Genomic DNA, 18,231 nt, shown 5'->3' with positions numbered 1-18,231 from the left:
CCAAATCTTTCTCTCCAGTCAAGGCTTTATGCTGGGAACAGAAGTGTGAGAGAAACTTGCTCAATGGCCAAGACCCCTGAAAGACAGTGGTATGAAATTGTCCTCGGCACAGAAGCACCCAAGAAATTCAGCCCCTTATAGAAAAGGAGGAGCAGCATGTCACTGGCCGCATGTGACCCCTCTGTCATCAACCATGGAGACTGAACCACGACCTGGTTCTCGTGCCTTCAACCACGTCTGAATATCGCCTGTAGTTTCAAACCTCATCCAAAATAGACTTGAAATTCCTCTCTCCTAAGAATTTGATCATGATTTAAGTGCAATGAATAGGCTGTTAGAATTCTGGTTGCAAAGAATTTAAGTTGAAAGCAGGAACTATGTCTTACTCACCTTTAATACCTTGTGTGCCGAGAATAATGCCTGGTTGGATGACTAGGGAGTGAATGAATGGGGGGCCTTAAAAGGAAATGGAAATGGGAAATTTACAAGACTGTTGGAGTTGAAAGGCTATATTTAGGAAATTAAAGAAGTCAACATCATAACTGAATTAACACTCTATGACTCATCCAGCTATTGATCAAAGAGAATTTATTCACAGAGCTTTTCAAATACAAACAAAATAGCACTTTTTAAATTTTTTTACAAAATGAATATTGGAATAAATGTGGTACAGCACAGTACAATAATGGACAAACGAAAACAAGATTTAATGACTGGAAAAATGTCTCTCGTTACTCTCATAACTTCCATTGAAATCTCTCCTACAGTGGACAGAAAGTTGCCCCTTTACTTCATAAGAATATCATAGCAGAAGCTACTCAGAGAAATATTGCATATTTTTGAATAATATTGAAATACAAAGGCTTAATTCTAATGGTCTGCATAAACACTGAAAACACGTTGAGGGCATAAAGAGTTTATGCAGGATATACAAAATACTGATAGAGTGGCTTATTGGCCCATTTATTAGGTTTAATGTATGCTTTATAAAGTGATAATACTGTATTTTAAGTGTGTATTAAAAAGAAGACAGAGGAGCGATGCACCGTTAAACCTCTCATACAGTCTGTGCGACAATTTCTGTGTTTGTGTATGAGCATGTGTGTGGATGCGTATGTCCGCGTGTGCTCGTGTGCTTTCAGAAGTGCCATGACTTACAGGGAACATCTGTGGGTTTCCCTGCTTCCCAACATAATACTGTTTCTACTAGCCCTTATGATTCTCTGAGTCGTCAGCCAAAAAAAAGAAAAAACAACCCTAGTTTGCATATATATATTTGTTTTGTGTATGTATGTGTTCTACGTTAACAATACTCCATGGAACAGAAACACCCAACACCCTGCAATAGTTTTAGCCTTTGGTCCATTTTTCTCTATCATTCCATGCCCTCCGTTTCTTTCACGGATCTCGTACAACCCTTCCACATTGTATAATGTTTCTGATTCCACTGGGTTTTATTTCATGAGCACGGTATGGTTTAGAACCACTTTTCCACCTTTTTGGAAGTAGCTGGAGGCTTCAGTCCCTCCCAGTCCCATCGGCCCGTCTTTGTCTTCTCCTTTGTCTGCTCTTGGTGGCTCCGTCTCAGTACGGGTACTGTTTCTGTTTCTTGCCTGAGAAGCAAGCCAACCACGTGCACAGCAGCATGGCGGCCGCAGCACCGGCTCCCGTGCAGTAGTAGGCCCAGCCAATCTCACACTTCCCTAGGGGCACGAGAGGGGGAGAGGAAGCAGGCACAGATCAGGATGATGTTACAGGAGGCTCTGTTATTTCTCCCAGGGTGTGCGTTCCTGGTGTACCAAAGTGAAACTAGAATATCCATTAGAAATGTGGTGCCCATGCAACTGGAATGATAACAAGAGCTGAAAGTTATCTCAAGACTAGGTAAGAAGACAGAAAACTGTTCTCCCCCACCAAGTCTCACTCCTGTGGTGGGAGGAAAGGAGGAATGGCAGCAATCAGGACAGGAGAGATGAAGGTACTGGATCTGATTTAAGTCACCCAAACTCATATGCATAATGTGGTACCTTAGAAAAAAATTTTAAATATAGAAACAGTCCTTCTTCAAAGGGGCCACTGTACGGAGAAGATCCATTTGAAGGAGAATGCTAAAGCAAATACCGCTATTTACAGGGAATTGCCTGATGACTCTTGCTGGACTCTTTTGTTCTGAACTGGAGAACAAAAGCTTCCAGGTTCTCCTGAGGTCAACACTCATTATTCCTTCTGCCCAGAAAATTCTCCTCCCAAACTGTTAGAGAGCCGGTCCCTTTTCAAATGGCACCCACTTCCAACCTGTCTCATCAGAGTCACTCTGTTCACTCACCGCCCTTTACTGCCTTTGTAGCATTTACCATGGTTTGTAAATATTGTGTGTGCATGTGTTTAACTGCAGTCCATCTCACTAGAATGAAAGTTTCAATTAGGGCAGACCTTTGTATATTTTGTTCCCCACTGCAACCCTACAACAGTGCCTGGCTCACAGTAGGCCCTCAATAAATAAATGTTGGAATGAAAGGGAAAGTAAAAGAAAAACAGAAAGACAAGAAACAAAATAGTCAGACAGCTATTCTTTTAAAAATATAGTAAATATGTGGGACCTAATGAAACTTACAAGCTTCTGCACAGCAAAGGAAACCATAAGTAAAACAAAAAGACAACCTACGGAACGGGAAAAAATTTTTGCAAATGAAACCAATAAAGGCTTGATCTCCAGAAAATGTAAGCAGCTCATACGACTTAATAATAAAAAAACAAACAACCCAATCCAAAAATGGGCAGAAGACCTAAACAAGCAATTCTCCAAGGAAGACATACAAATGATCAATAGGCACATGAAAAAATGCTCCATATCACTAAGTATCAGAGAAATGCAAATCAAAACTACAATCAGGTATCACCTCACACCAGTCAGAATGGCCATCATTCAAAAATCCATAAATGACAAATGCTGGAGAGGCTGTGGAGAAAAGGGAACCCTCCTCCACTGCTGATGGGAATGCAGTTTGGTGCAGCCACTGTGGAAAACAGTATGGAGATTCCTCAAAACACTAGGAATAGACTTACCGTATGACCCAGGAATCCTGCTCCTGGGCATATATCCAGAAGGAACCCTACTTCAGGATGACACCTGCACCCCAATGTTCATAGCAGCACTATTTACAATAGCCAAGACATGGAAACAGTCTAAATGTCCATCAACGGATGACTGGATAAAGAAGATGTGGTATATTTACACAATGGACTACTACTCAGCCATAAAAACCGACAACATAACGCCATTTGCAGCAACATGGATGCTCCTGGAGAATGTCACTCTAAGTGAAGTAAGCCAGAAAGAGAAAGAAAAATACCATATGAGATCGCTCATATGTGGAATCTAAAACAAACAAGCAAGCAAGCAAACAAAACATAAATACAAAATAGAAACAGACTCATAGATATAGAATACAAACCTGTGGTTGCCGAGGGGGCAGGTGGTGGGAAGGGACAGACGGGGATTTCAAAATGTAGAATAGATAAACAAGATTATACTGTATAGCACAGGGAAATACATACAAGATCTTACGTAGCTCACAGTGAAAAAAATGTGACAATGAATATGTATGTGTTCATGTATAACTGAAAAATTGTGCTCTACACTGGAATTTGACACAATATTGTAAAATGATTATAAATCAATAAAAAATGTTAAAAAAAAAAGAGTAACTCTCGTATTATTTTGACACAGATATTTTGGAGGGAAGTTCTCAAACCGATCACGCATTTACAGCATCCTACAGAGTGCGTTAAATTTAAAAGGATAATAGATCCTGAAAGAGCACATCTCTACCGCCGGCTACGTCTCAGTGGCACAATGACCTCCATTAACAGTGATAGATAGAATCCGTCTTTTTCAAGGGTAACAGAGTCTCCTTCATGGACCAGATTTTCTGACAACCGTAGGCTAATGTGGCCGTGAGTCTTGGGAGTAATCTCCATTCAAATTATTCCTTAGCTGGACTAAATAAATCTGAGAGAGAAATTCACAGGTAGATAAGAGATCGCAGGTGGTTTAGGACCTTTCAAAAAGTCAGCAAAATTTGTGGTCAGTCCTTCCAGCATAAGGCTCATAACACAATCAATTGTACATGAATAACAAGGTATTGACCTGCACACAGTTCCATGACCTAACATGAAAAGTGGAGTACGTAATTCTGTATTAATTATTGGACACACTCAAGGAAAAGTAGCTGGTGAGCCTAATTATTTAAGAATAGTGTGTGTGACAGTAGCCACGTGTGTTAACTAAAGATGAAAAAAGAAACTATGAAAGCATTAACTATCAGAGAACCCAGGAGAGACAGTGTAACTTTCTTTTTTCTCCAGGAAAGGCAATGAAACAGCTTAAGTGTATGGGGGGAGGGTATAGCTCAGTGGTAAAGCGCATACCTAGTATGCATGAGGTCCTGGGTTCAATCCCCAGCACCTCTGGTAAGTAAATACGTGATTAGGGGTTCTTAGCTGGCAAGATCGCTGTAGCAGATGGTATAGGTGCTCCACCCGGTATCTTTGGATGCCTTTTGCTGGCTTTGAAAACCTCATCCAGCAGCTTCTGACTGTACTTTGCTCCTAACAAACCCGTTTGGGGGACTTGTGAGCAGGGAGCTACTTTGCTCCAACTCTCAGGGAGTTTCAAGTACCCCTGGGGTGACCAGTAGCCAATGCTGGTGCAGGAGTCTCAAAACCTATTTTCTCACCTCCAGGTGGGACAAACTCTGCAGTGTCATGAATGTTCCAGAGCCCCTGTGAGTTCAGGCTGAGGCTGGGACCTCACCTGAACCTGCACCCTTGCCTGGTGTCTACTCTTTCACTACCTTGCTTTCCCACGTCCTTACAGGTTTCTCCTTGGCACATCTCCTTGATCCCTTGAACTTGAATTCTCATCTCAGGGTCGCCTCTGGGGAACCCGATCTCAGACAGGAGCAAATGGCCGAAGTCTTTCTTGCTTTCTACTGTTAATAAGGGTCTGTGAAGTTTCTTCCCTTGTCAGAGGCATAACCCACCCACTCACCTACCCACCCAAGCCCTGTCATCCCCTGAAAGACCCAGAACCAGGAGAGCACCTCCAGTATCCACTGTCTCACCCTCTGCCTGCACCACCGTCTTCCTGGGGCAAATCCAACTCCTTGCGTTGGTAAGTATGTGTGGGTCGTTTCTAATAATTGTTACGTTTCTGGAGCCTCTCTGATTTGTGCATTAAACATGAACTCAACTCATCAGACAAACTGTCTATCAGATGAAAATGGAAAGGCAGGACACAAATAAAAAGTGCACCGTAGGAGAAAATGTTTGAGGAAGTTATACAATATCGCCACGAATTCCACATATGGGCTAGTTTATGTGTGTGATTTATACATTTTATGGTGTAAACCTAGCAACTGGCTAAGATCCAAAATGAGCTACTAATGTTCAGTGTGATTTAAAAGAAAATTATTCTCCTATTTCACATATGAAGACTTTCATTTGCTAAGTAATTCATGAAGTAAATAATTAACTCAATATGGATTTATTCTGGTATTTTGGAGGACATAGAAATACAGCCAGTTCATCAATCTAAACTTAAAAAACTATTGCAAATCACACACCATGCACAAACACACACACACATACATTTTTTGAGAAGCAAGAAATGGTCAAGATGAGTGTAGTAAGATCAAGACGTGTCAATAAGATTTTGGGAAATCTAAAGAGACACTAAGTCATCCACCCCCTCATCTTGATTCCCTTCTTCCCACCCTCACTCCCTCCCTCTCTCCATCAACTCATTCATTAATTCAACATTTATTAAGTGGCTACTCTGACTAGGAATTACTGGATCCTAGGGAGCTCCTTTGGGGAAAGATACAGTCCTTGCTATCAGGGAGCTGTTGTCCAGTCAAGGGAGTAAGGATTAAACAATAATTATGCAGATAATTATATAATGATAATTGTGATTTGTGCTTTGAAGAAAAAAAAAATCCAGGATGCTAAGACAGCAGATCACAAGGAATTTTATACACAGCGGTCAGTGAAGGTGAGTCTTAAATTAGAAGTGAAATTTAAGCTGAGACATGGTAGGTGAGCAGGCGGTAGCCAAGCGTGAATGTGGGAGGCCAGGGAAGGGTTACTCGCTCCGGGGGGATGGGAAATGCAATGGAGAAATGTATATTTAGGTCTTGTTAAAGTACTGTTGTAACAGATGGATGCTGCTGTGGGTGTTAAGTGAGCGATGGAGTTGGGTGTGACCACCTTCAGAGTTTGAGAGCTAGAAGCCTGAAAACTTCCTCTTCAGAATGTCCGTCTATACTGGTGTGTTGAAATGTGAGATAGTTAAACTTCAGTAAATCTTGAGCACCGACTCTATGTGTTGCAATATTACAGGAGCTGGAGACCCAGGAGTGAGCAGGACAGACGGCATCTTTGTTCTCACGAAGCTTAAGTTCTAGTAAGACTGATCTTGAGTGTCACTCATATCGGTTGCAATATTTTGAAACCATTCCTTGCACATTTTACATGCATGTTTCGTAGAAATTCAGTTGAATGAAATTAACTAGATATATAAGGGAACTTTTTTCATGAAACTATACATGTAAATGTACCCTGAACTTCTCCAAGGGAAAAGTAGGGTATTTTTTCTCTCTGAGCATGATTCCTTCCATGGTTAAAACCCACATGCTCAATAATAAGAAATTAGCACCGTGTTTTACAGTAATAGGAGAAAAAGTCTTTTTGAGGACATGAGGCTATTAAGAAAGAGCAGATGTTTAAGTTTATACCTTTTAAAAGGCACACCATAGCCCAGGAGTGGTAACAGAACCGAATGAAACCAGGAAATGGGGAATCACTCTTCCCTGGCCTCTCTCTTCCCCTGTCCGGGCAATAAATTCCTGTTATTATAATGCAAACAGAAAGCATTTTACTAGAGGACAAGTTTTGTCTGTGATCCTTTCAGGAAATTAGAGAAGAAAATCTGTTTAAACTTCGCCTTTTGCTCTCTGCATTGCTGCATCAGACAGGACTCCAAGCGTCCTTGTTGGCAAACTGCTGCTTTCCGCAATGGGGAATGCTATTCTTGACAGATAAAAGAGGGTAATGGAACAGAAAGCAGCAAACCACAGCAAACCACCTGCAAAATCAATGGGAAAAGATGTTGTGGCTGCATTCCAGGGCAGCCCCAGAGAGGAGATGGGTGGGAGAGGTGTGGCTGATTTTTTACGGTGGCTCAAATTCGTTTTTACTTGCATCTTTCTTTCGTTAGCAATAAAGACAGAAGAAAAGGTACAAAGAACACAGCCTTATTACGAATAACAGTGAGATTCCAGAGATCAGTTCATCTTTTGAGGACGTCACAGTCATTCCTTCATTTGTTTGATTAACATTTCAGAGCTTACCACATGATTGCCTGTCTCACTCCTGTATCGCAATGCTCAGTACGATGCCTGGACCGCAGCAGACAACCGACACACGTTTGTGGCATGCATGGAAACCAGACGCTAGGGCTGAGAATAGAGATCTGAAATGAACGGTTCTATACTAGCTGTCATGGGCAGACTGTGTAGCACCTGGCTCATTTAACATGGCATCTCATTTAACCATTTTTGCCTGTGACACTTACAGGAAGTCAGTGAAGCAAATCTCCTGATACTTTCCCAACATCATTCTCATCTTGAAGATGAACACATTGAGTTACATACAAGATAAGCCGTTTGCCCAGTATCTCAAATAAATGGTGACGCTTGAACTCGATCGGATCACATTGATTCCAGAACTTTTTCCTGTGCTCAGATAGGGGGTTACCAGAAAGTATCCATCTGAGGTTCCACACCTGCACAGCTCAAATTCATGAAAGGGCGGGACACCCAGAAGAGTAGCTGGACTTAACGCTTATTGCGCACAAACTATATGTCAGGGGAGAAGAGACATTACTGTTTATTGTTATTACCATTACTATTATTATTAATACTTTCTGAAATCCTACTAAGTTCTACTATTAGAGTGTAGATTGGGACGGCAAGCTTTTTTCTTTTTTTTTCATTTGAGCATCTGGAGATTTTAAATGCTACTTTGCATTTGTTATTTTTTGCAAATGGACAACCATGAAGCAAAAATAAAGTCCAAGACCAACACCGCCCAATATGAGAAAAAGAAATAAATCCCATCTCTTTCATGTATATTTTTACGCTTAAAACTTCTCAATCTGTAGATTAAAATATGGTATCAATGTTAATTTCCTCATTTTGGTAACTGTACTGCTGTGCAAAATGATATAATTTTAAGGACTTATTCACTTGAGTGTTAGCGTTGGAGGGGCACCCCATCTCGGAGAGAATGGAGCAGGACAGAGGCGGAGAGTGACGAGCAAATACGAGGACACTGAACATGAAGGGAATCTGGGTGAAGAGTTTACGAGAATTTTTTGTACCCTTTTTGCAACTTTTCTGTAAATCTGAAGTCATTTCAAAACCAAAATGAAACAAATATGAAAATTTATATATACAGGTATATACACAAATAGATACACATATACAGATGGTCCCTGACTTACGGTGGTTTGACTCACAGTTTTATGACTTTATAATGGTGTGAAAGCAATACACATTCACTAGAAACCACACCTGGAATTCTGAATTTGAGCTTTTCTGGGGCCAACGATGTGCAATCTGATCCTCTCTTGTGATGCTGGACAGTGAGCGGCAGCTCTGAGTCAGCCAGGCAGTCACGGGGGCGGACACTTAAAACCGCTCTGTTTTACGCTTTCAGGACAGTATTCGGTAAAGTTCATGTGATACTCAACACTTCATTATTTTAAAAAAGGCTTTGTGTTAGATGATTTTTGGCCAACTGTAGGCTAATCTAAGTGTTCTGAGCACATTAAAGCAGGCCAGGTTAAGCTATGATGTTAGGCAGGTCAGATGCATTAAATGCATTTTCAGCTTACAGTGGCTTTACTGGGATGTAACCCCATCATAAGCTGAGGAGGATCTGCATATAAAGCCAGCGGGACACTTTTATACTTGTAAGTACAAAGAACAGTGCTTGGTAAAACATGGCAAAACGAGAAATGTGCACGATGAGAATTATTGTGCATTTTCCTCATGAAAATATTCATTCGCCCCCTTCCGCTCCATTTACACACGTTGCCCTGCTGAACTTAGCACACAGCAGAATGACCAAGGAGGTCCCTGCCTTCTGGCCCCATCCCAGCTAACACAAAACCTACCCAGCCAACCACAGCCAACCACAGCCAATCAATCATGCCAATCCCAGCCAATGAAACAAACAGCCGGCTGAAATAATCCCACCTTAATAAAGTGGACATTCCAGCATTAATCATGAAATACTGTGAAACAGTAAGTGAAGGGGATATGCACGCAGGACACGGGCACCCAAGTGGGCAGGAAACTGAGCAGGGGCTCTGTCTTCTCTAGGATGTACGGAGACCAAAGCAGCACGTGGGCACAGGGGACCCATTTTCCTCCTCAAAACGTTCCTCGGGCCTGGCAAGATGAAGGAGTTATATCCTCCACGTGGGAACCAACATTTCCCATTGAAGGAAAGGGGTTTTTCCAACTGACACAGAGAAGGATTCCTACTTATGGGACGTACCTAGAATAGGCAAATCCATAGGTGCAGAACGCAGAGTCGTGGTTACCAAGGGCTGGGGGAGGGAATAAGGGAGAGTTACTGTTTAACAGGTATACATACTATTTGGCATAATTTAAAAGCCCTGGAAATAGACAGTGGTGATGGCCACACAACACTGTGAAAGTACTTAATGCCACTGAATTGTATTGTATACTTAAAAACGATCAAAATGGTAAATGTTATGTTATATGTATTTTATCACAATTTAACAAAAAAGGAGCAGTGTTATGTGGGGTAGAGAACAGAGCAGAGAGGGGTCAATCAGAGAAACTGGAAGAAAGATCTAAGAACTGGACGTCCAGGTGAGTTTGCTGGGTGTGGCTTCGCGGGAACCAATGCTTCTGCACGTCCTCCCACACCTGGGCTCCGGGGTTCCCCTGGTGGGACCACAAAAAAACCTGCTCATTGTTTCCCCTTCACGTCAGATCCACCCAGAGCCCTTCCTCCTAGATCCACCCAGGGTCCTTCCTTCTAAACTCTACACTGAATCAGGACCCTGTATCATCCCATCCTGAAATCCCCATCGGAATCACATAACCATGAAAACAGTAAGAGGCCTTGCCTACATCACGTTCCCGCAAAACAAAGGAATAGCAAGATAAATAAAAATACCCGAGTACCTTTGGAAAAGTAATTGAATTTCAGCTCAAGGGTCAGAAGAGGCGGGTGAGTGGAGCAGCATCTGAATTCTCACGACCACACCAATCAGACCGCTCGCTGTTCCCTGGCCCAATGGGTAGTTTTGTTACTATACACGTTTGCACAATTTGCCCAAACAAATGGTTTAGGCTTTGTCCTGCCTGACCGGCTGAGTCCCTGCTGGCACAGTTGTTATGAGTTCTTGCTCCTGAGCACCGGAATTCATCCTAGAAGTTTCATGGGAGATAACGCCGCTCTTACGATGACAAGGCTCACACTGGCTCTACACACAGAATGTCTATGATGGCCTTTGTGCTCACACTGTGAACTGACACAGAATCCCATCTCCCCGGGGCCGGGTGGCTGAGATCACCAGTGGGGCCTCATTCAGGGCATGATGATAAAGATTATCCTTTGGTTTCTGTCTAAAGCTGCTATTTATAATGGCTGGAACTACCTGAAATTCGGCTCCTTTGACTCATGGATGGCCCCAAAGAGAGCGTGAAAGGACCCAAGCTGTCTCTAATCGCTGCTTCCCAGCATGGCCTGTGGCTGCTGCCAATTTTCCAACAATCCCACATGAAGAGGCGCTGCTTTCCATCCTGATGGCATTTTATCTGCCCTCCCCGTTTGTACCTGTGACGCTCTCATGGGCACGGAGCCTGTGAATGTAGCCTCTGTACCCAGTGAAACTGAAATGCACGGCACAGGGGCTGCTTTGAGCTTGGTTAGCTGCCCTCCGTCCAAGAGGTTTCCTTAAGGACCCCCTCCTTGCTTGTAAGGTAGCTCTTGGGAACAGACTTAATCCAATTTGGTCAAGCACAACCTTGAGACTCTGGTAAATTACAACACCCACTGGAGGAGGGGGAGTGACGGTGAGACGGAGCGACTCTCCGACAACCTCATTTCCAAGTTACAAATGAAAACAAGTCTCAGGTCAAATTGTCCTGCACATACGGACACTTACTAAATGAAATTATCCAAAAGCAAGCACAAAACAGCTCACCAACCCGTTCTGGGAGCTAGTTAAGTCCTAGCCCTATTGTTTTAGGTGTGCGGGCTACCATCTTGCATAAAAGAACCCCTGGAGGCAGGTGCAGCAAGGTTCCAGGGAAGGATGCCGCTCCCTCTGGCAACAAATAACCCCAAGTCCTCTGAACTGAAGGCTCGAACTGGAGCCCTTAGGGATGACCAGGCATTGGCCACCATTCCTAAGGAGAGAATGGGTGCGGCCGGAATGCTGCAGTAAAGCTGATCTCGTTGTTAAAAATACTAAAATACATTCCCCTGCAGTGGTGGGTAAACAGCCACTGCCCCAAGTTTTTCAAATGCCTCATGGTCCCTTCCCTCCTCTGAGAACCCCAGGAAATCCTCGCCTCACGTCTCAGAAATCAAAAAGCTAGTGCCTGGCTGGGCAGGGCCCCTTGGGAGCCTGCCCCGGCCCCTTGGCCAGCATTTGCTTTAATTTCAATTGGTTGTTAAATATTTCAACTGTCTTTCAAATGTACAATAACGGCCCTATGCCGGGATGGTTGTTTAAACCTTTTCATGCAAGGATAGGGAGCACCTCTAACTCTTTCAGCCTGTCCACAATCTTGAATACCTTTCATTTCACCGAGGAGAGGCCATTTCTAGCATTTATCATGTTCATTTTAATGACACCCATTCCACCATGAAAAGTCTGTTTCTGACCACTGCTACGCTCATGGTGAGGCTTCTGGGGTCAGCTGACATACAGGTAACAGAACACTGGTACTAGCCGCCTTGAGCTTCCACTCTGGAGCCTGCTCCTGAGCTGTGACTTCCTGTGTAACTCACACCACCCTCTCACTCTGTCAACCCTGAAGTATTTTAATATGAATTATAGGCATTATAAAAGTGGTATCAAGAACTTTGAAGGACCAGAGATTTTCCTTTACTTGCAAGGTAGCAAGTTAGCCTGCCACACCTCCAGGGATGCTGGCAAAAGCTAGGAGACTCCTGGGTCAGAGACAGGACTGTACTGCTGACAGCACCGCAACCAGCATGAGCTTCATGTCTGAATCCAGCCTTTTGTGTCCCGTATCCCACAGGGGATGACTCGGTAAACTTGGTAAGTTTGCATCACCGTCGAGGAACCCCAAGCTTAGGGGACCTTCAGTTTTTATTATAGGCTGCAGGCAAATCCACCCAAACTTTGCCCCAGAGGGAGACATTATTATAGAAAACAAGAAATCACACCTGTCCTCTGCTCCAGCAGGATTCATTATCTTCCAAGGCTGTTCACAACACAAACATCTTTGAATAGACAGTTTGGATCAAAAACTCCCCAGACATAGGATGGCCTCCCGAAAGCAGCAGTAATGAACTTGGTTAGGGTTCCAAGTGGAAACATACTGAATTCCCTTGGAAGGGTGAATGCTCATTTTCACAGATACGATTTCAAATTAGAAGTGGTGTATGGGAGTATTTATTTGCAATAATGCCTATTGGATGTAGAGATGTTTCTCCCTATAACCTTCCTCTGCAAATGCTTTCATAGATAATGAAATCAAGTCAAAGGAGTTCAATGGCTCCCCAGCCTCCTGCGGAGATCTGAGGACCGCTGGGAGACTAGTTCAGATTTCTAAGCTTTCCAGCGTCAGACTTCCAAGTGCTGCTTACCAGAGGCTCTGAGTCTTCACTCGTCAGGAATCCATTTGAATAATCAATAAATGAATAAATAATGAATAAAATGAATACTATGAATACTCTCTCTCCAGAAAACACAAATGCACAAGCATATAAAATTTGCACACAGTATCAGTGGGGTCACAAATTCCCTGAAGCCTATTGATGGACTCTGGGCTTCCTGAATAGTCTGGAGACCTCAAGTTAAAACTCAGCCCTAGAACAAAGGTGACTATAACATTGAACTCGTTTACCAGTGTCACCAAAACACCCAGTTGCTAACCTAAGTAGCTTACATATCCAGATATCACATAGCTGACATCCTCAGTTATCTAAGGCATGACCCCAAATTGAGAGGTCAAAAAAAAAAAAAAAAAAAAACTGCCCAGAACATAGAAAAATCAGTGCTTCAAAGATACACCCTGCACAGAAACAGAGCTGGACTGTGTTTTTTAAAGCATGATTCTAAGGTGATTTATGATGACTCGATTAGAAAGGACACAAGTTAGATATGAGGGAATAAGGAGAGAAAGGAGTAATTAATAACTGCAACGAATAATCTCTGACAGGCTGACACAAAACAACTACATAAAAGCAAAAAGAACTCAAAGTTTGTCAGTCTTGGTTATTTAGTGGAAGGGCAAATCACCCTACAAAAGTCCATGATACTCAGGAATGACTCCATACGACAGCATAACCACTGATGATTTTTTTTAAAAAGGCTTGATTATGTTTTTTGTATGTTTTATATATTCTGGCTGAGATGACAGAAAAGTAGGTGATAAGCCTCAAACTTTTTCAACATGATTAAAACAGGTGATGTGCTGGTGTTTAAGGCAGAAAGGAGGAACTGAAATTTAACTGTACGTCTTCCTCGTGCAAAGTGCCTTCTACTATCACCTTTAATCCTTTTAACAGCCAAGTGAAGGAGGTACTGTTATCCTCTTTAGAGACTGAAGAACTGAAGTTCTGAGAGCTTAAATATCTCACCCAGAATCACAGCTATCACTGAAACTGAGATTCAAATCCAGACCACGGTTTCTCCTTTAAGGGGAAAATTCATTTATCTGGAATAATTCACTCTTATGGAATTTTCTGACAAGATCTGATAAATGAGTTTTACTCTACAAATTCTCTACATTAATTAGTCTTTGTCAACATTCTACCAGGTTAAAAATCAGGTGAAAAGTCAGATCATCTCTTTGATTACTTTGTTATATTTTTGGTTTTATTCTAAAAACACTTTTGATGGGTTATTAATCAATAATGCTTACCAATGGCCCTTTTATAACAAGAAGACCTGTTAAGAGGTCTATCCTCTATTTTCTATTTCAAAAATACACAGGAATGTCACTAGCACATGAGTTAGCACACTAAGACGAATTCCCAATTCTGGGGCAGAAATATTTCACCCAAGGTTAAGGACTATAATATCTAAACAAGGTCCTACTGCATAGCACAGGGAACTATATTCAATAACCTATAATAATCTGTAATGAAAAAGAACATGAAAAAGAATATATATATATGTGTGTGTATATATATAAACACTATGCTGTACACCAGAAACTAACACAACATTGTAAATCCAACTATACTTCAATTAAAGAAAGAATCATAATATAGAGATTTGAAGGAACTCTAATGTTCATACAGACAAATCTCCCAACAATAGTAGTGAAACATCTTTCCTCAGTGTTACTATTCTGAACCAATAGATAATCAGGTAAGAGGATGATCTATGATAAATCTGTGAGAAATATCTTGACTGTAACCTCCTTGAGGGCAGGGGGCTGGGAAGAGACTTCCCAAGGGGCTGTATTGCATTACCAAGGGGACTTAGCAGCTTAGGATGATGGCGGTTAGGCAGGAGAGTAGATTCTTCTCCTTATTAACAGATTATCCCCAAATTCTTAACTACCAGAAAGTTTTAATAAAATCTAAATATTTACTGAAGGTGATGGTCATAGAACCAGTCTGTCTTAACTGCTCTTTCTTTCCCATGGTCATTGTTGATACAGTCAATTGAACGAAGTTCATCCCTGAGAAAGGATCTAAAACATCAAAAACAGTTAAATTTAAAATTCGTATGTTTCTATACCCAGATTAACATGCAAATGGAAACATACTAGGAAATAGGAGAGAACATATTATACAAAAGAATAATTAGAAAGAACCGGTTCAATTTCCTAAATTTCCTTAAGTAAACTATATCAAAAAAGGCACACCACTCACATATATTTATTTTTTTGTTTTTATAAAAGGACAACATTGAAAAAAAGTAAGAAGAATCTTTAAAGAAAGGCTAACATATTCTTCCCAATAGTTTGGTGGCCATATCTGAAGAAATATAACCTCCACAGGTTTTCTAAGCGCAGTTCCCTTTTCCTGAAATCACTGAGTTCCACTGCTGCAAATCACTGCGAGTCACTGAACTAGGTTTTCAAAAGGCACGGATACAACGGTGGGAATGATCCTGCTCTGAAATAACCAAGCCGAAAAAGACTTTAGGAAAGAAAGATTTAGAGCAATTTCTTTCTTTCTTTTTTTTTTTTTTTTTTTTTCATCTACCAAGGCATTTGGTTCTTTAAACTATGACCCTGAACTTGATTACTTTCTGGGAGATGGTTAAGCCATTTAGACCCTTGGAGAGTGATACCATATTCACATCAGGGTATCAGCAGCCAAGTAAATACAGAAACATGATGGCACTCGCCTTGTTAGCGGTCAGAAATGAGCAATAAGGTTTCTTCCTTTTTATCCTCTCTCTTCCTTCTCTCTCAGCCTCCCTCCCTCCCTCCTTCTTTTAACCGTTCAGTAGATGGCAGTGACATGCAGGTAAGGATCCTATCTAATTCATAATTGTATTCGAAGTATGTGGCCCAATTTTTGTTACCTAGAATGTGCTTAGTAGATATTTGTTGAATAAATCAATACATCTATTGAAGACTGCTATGGACCAGACACTGAGAGAGACACTGAAGTTGTAAAAATCCTGTCCCATAGGAACCTGCAAAGATGTCTTTAGGGAAGCAGACAGAATCAGATCTATGATTATACAGAATGAGGTACTTTTTCCTAAAACAGAACAAGTGGCATTTACTAAGCTGTAACTTAGAATGGAAATGTTCATGCTCTAATGTTGTTATCATGGTCCCAGGAACGGGCAGGTTGAATTCATGCCCCTGAGATGAGTTAGTTCTTCTCCCCATTTTTTGAGATGAAAACAGAAAATTCTCCATCTTGAAAAGACGCCCGTAGGAAGGCTGAGTGACCAGCAAAGCTGACTGTTCTTGCCTTGGAGGGTGCGGGACACTTTGCTCCATCATTTCATCATAAGCCATGATGAGCTTCCTCCGCCTGTGAGAGTTTCCCAGCATCCTTTCCAGCTTCACCTCCCGGGGTGTTCCCGCGGGTCCTCCGGACCTCCCACTCGGTCCTGGTTTAACTCCCAGCAGCTGCCCGGCTTCCTTGTCTCCCTCCTGCATAAGAGCTCTGAGTGAGGGAGGAGAGGCTCGTGCTGGACCTTCTAAGTGACCTCCAGCCACTTGGACTGTAGTGTCAAAAGTTTAGAACAGGTCCAGAGAATAGCCATGGAGGAGGCGGGAAATCATCACTGCTTTAAAGACTTAAAATTTGGCTAAATCTCAATGCATATTCAACCCTTTACCACTAACCAGTCTCCCAGATAGCAGTCTCATAATGGGACCATGCATTTCATTGCCTTTCAGCAATGACCAGAAACGCAGCTAGTGTCGGGGTCCCTTCCTGAACTGAGTGACAGATGCTACCCGCTGCTCTCCGCGAGCACCAGCCAGCCCCGCTCCCACACACGCCTCAGGTGCCTCCAGGCTGCCTGGCCTGCATGAAGCAGCCTCAGAAGTCCACATAAGCCACAGGCATCTTCTCGCTTCTGGTCAAAGGGATGCTCATTTCACCCAATACCCCAGAAGCCGAATGCAGCTTCACCTGTTGCTGTCTGCAGAATAGAGGCTTCTGTGTGGACATCAGGAAAACTGGGTCTCTCCGCTTAAGAAACACTCACTCACACCAAGCTTGACAAAGCTCGAAAAAGATATTTTCTATGTTTGTTCCCGTTTTTGCCAACTGACCTCCACAGAGCTTGCAAATCTTTTTTTTCTTTTCCCCCAAGGGTGGTTCGATTTGAGAGAAGAGAAGACGTGAGTCAGGAGTCCAAGAGTTCAAGGAGACTTGTCCAGAGATGTGAGATGTTCACTGCTCAGATTAGAGTAAAAACATTTCTTCACTGGAGTGAAAATTTGGAAGGAATAGATTCTCATCTTTTCTGACAACGGGAGGCTCTGAGTTTTCAGTTTATGGTACTGTTCTTGAGAAGCCAAGAGCACAATTTCAAGAACAGGAAACATGATGGCTTCTTAATCAAATTAAATAGCAAAATGAAAGCAATAATTACTCAAATTTACTTGGCAAATTAGCAAGACGAATTAATTGAAATGCTACTTTTGATCATAAGGATATAATTAGAAAAGTCTTTGGTGGATGAAAATATCTCTAAGGCACAAATTAAATCAATTGGACAACCTGATTATAAAGACCTTATGCTTAATGTGTAAATCCCAACTTACTGGTAAGGAAGATAAAGGAAGAACAGAGATTGATCAGCAACTATTCATTAAAAATGGTCCTGTACAAATAACGTGAATAATAATAGCAAACACCTACTGGGTTTTTGTTATGTGAAGATGCTGTGCTACACCATGTATTATCCTATCACTTGTACTGTTTTGTTCTTCTGGAAAGAAATCAGGAGAATCACTTACACAGCATAAACCATCTCTGATCCTTTGTACACAACGATGGACTTCATGATGCAAGGAGCACTGGGCACCGAAGTCAGACACAAAACAGAGACTGAGATGCCTTTTCTCCTCTTAGCTTCATCTTCCACTTACAAATGCCACTACTTCTCAGCGAAGCCTAGTTCTAGAAAACTCTGAACACATCCATGCTGGGCCAGAAGAAGCCAATCAGTACATACTATTCCCTGACAGCAGCCATTCCTTCAAGAGTGGGCACATGACAAATGGGTGCAACTAGACTGAGAGAGACTTCTTTTCCATTCCTGGGGGAGAAGCTCACCTTTGACAGGAACAAGGATGCTTAGAACCGCAAGTGCCAAATGCAATCATCTTGTGACCAAGAGAAGAACTAACCTCGATGAAGCCAACTTTTTTTTAAACCTGTTTTTTTTAATTGAAGTATAGACCGTTTACAATGTTTTGTCCATTTCTGGTG

The 18,231-nt window shown here is 42.0% G+C and overlaps 1 protein-coding gene across 1 annotated transcript in view; it reads right to left on the bottom strand.

The window, feature by feature from the left end:
- Positions 1–571: 571 nt before the first annotated feature.
- LHFPL6 (LHFPL tetraspan subfamily member 6) overlaps positions 572–18,231 on the bottom strand; it is a 195,500-nt gene continuing 177,840 nt past the window's right edge. Inside the window, exon 4 of the mRNA XM_031465931.2 lies at positions 572–1,703. Within this exon, the coding sequence (XP_031321791.1) occupies positions 1,585–1,703 (119 nt within the window). The 3' untranslated portion in view covers positions 572–1,584. The remainder of the gene's footprint in view (positions 1,704–18,231) is intronic.

Source organism: Camelus dromedarius, chromosome 13, assembly GCF_036321535.1.
Source record: "Camelus dromedarius isolate mCamDro1 chromosome 13, mCamDro1.pat, whole genome shotgun sequence".
NCBI classification, from domain to species: Eukaryota; Metazoa; Chordata; class Mammalia; order Artiodactyla; family Camelidae; genus Camelus; species Camelus dromedarius.
The sequence above is the reverse complement of the archived record's forward strand: the minus strand, read 5'-3'. Positions and strand labels throughout refer to the sequence as shown.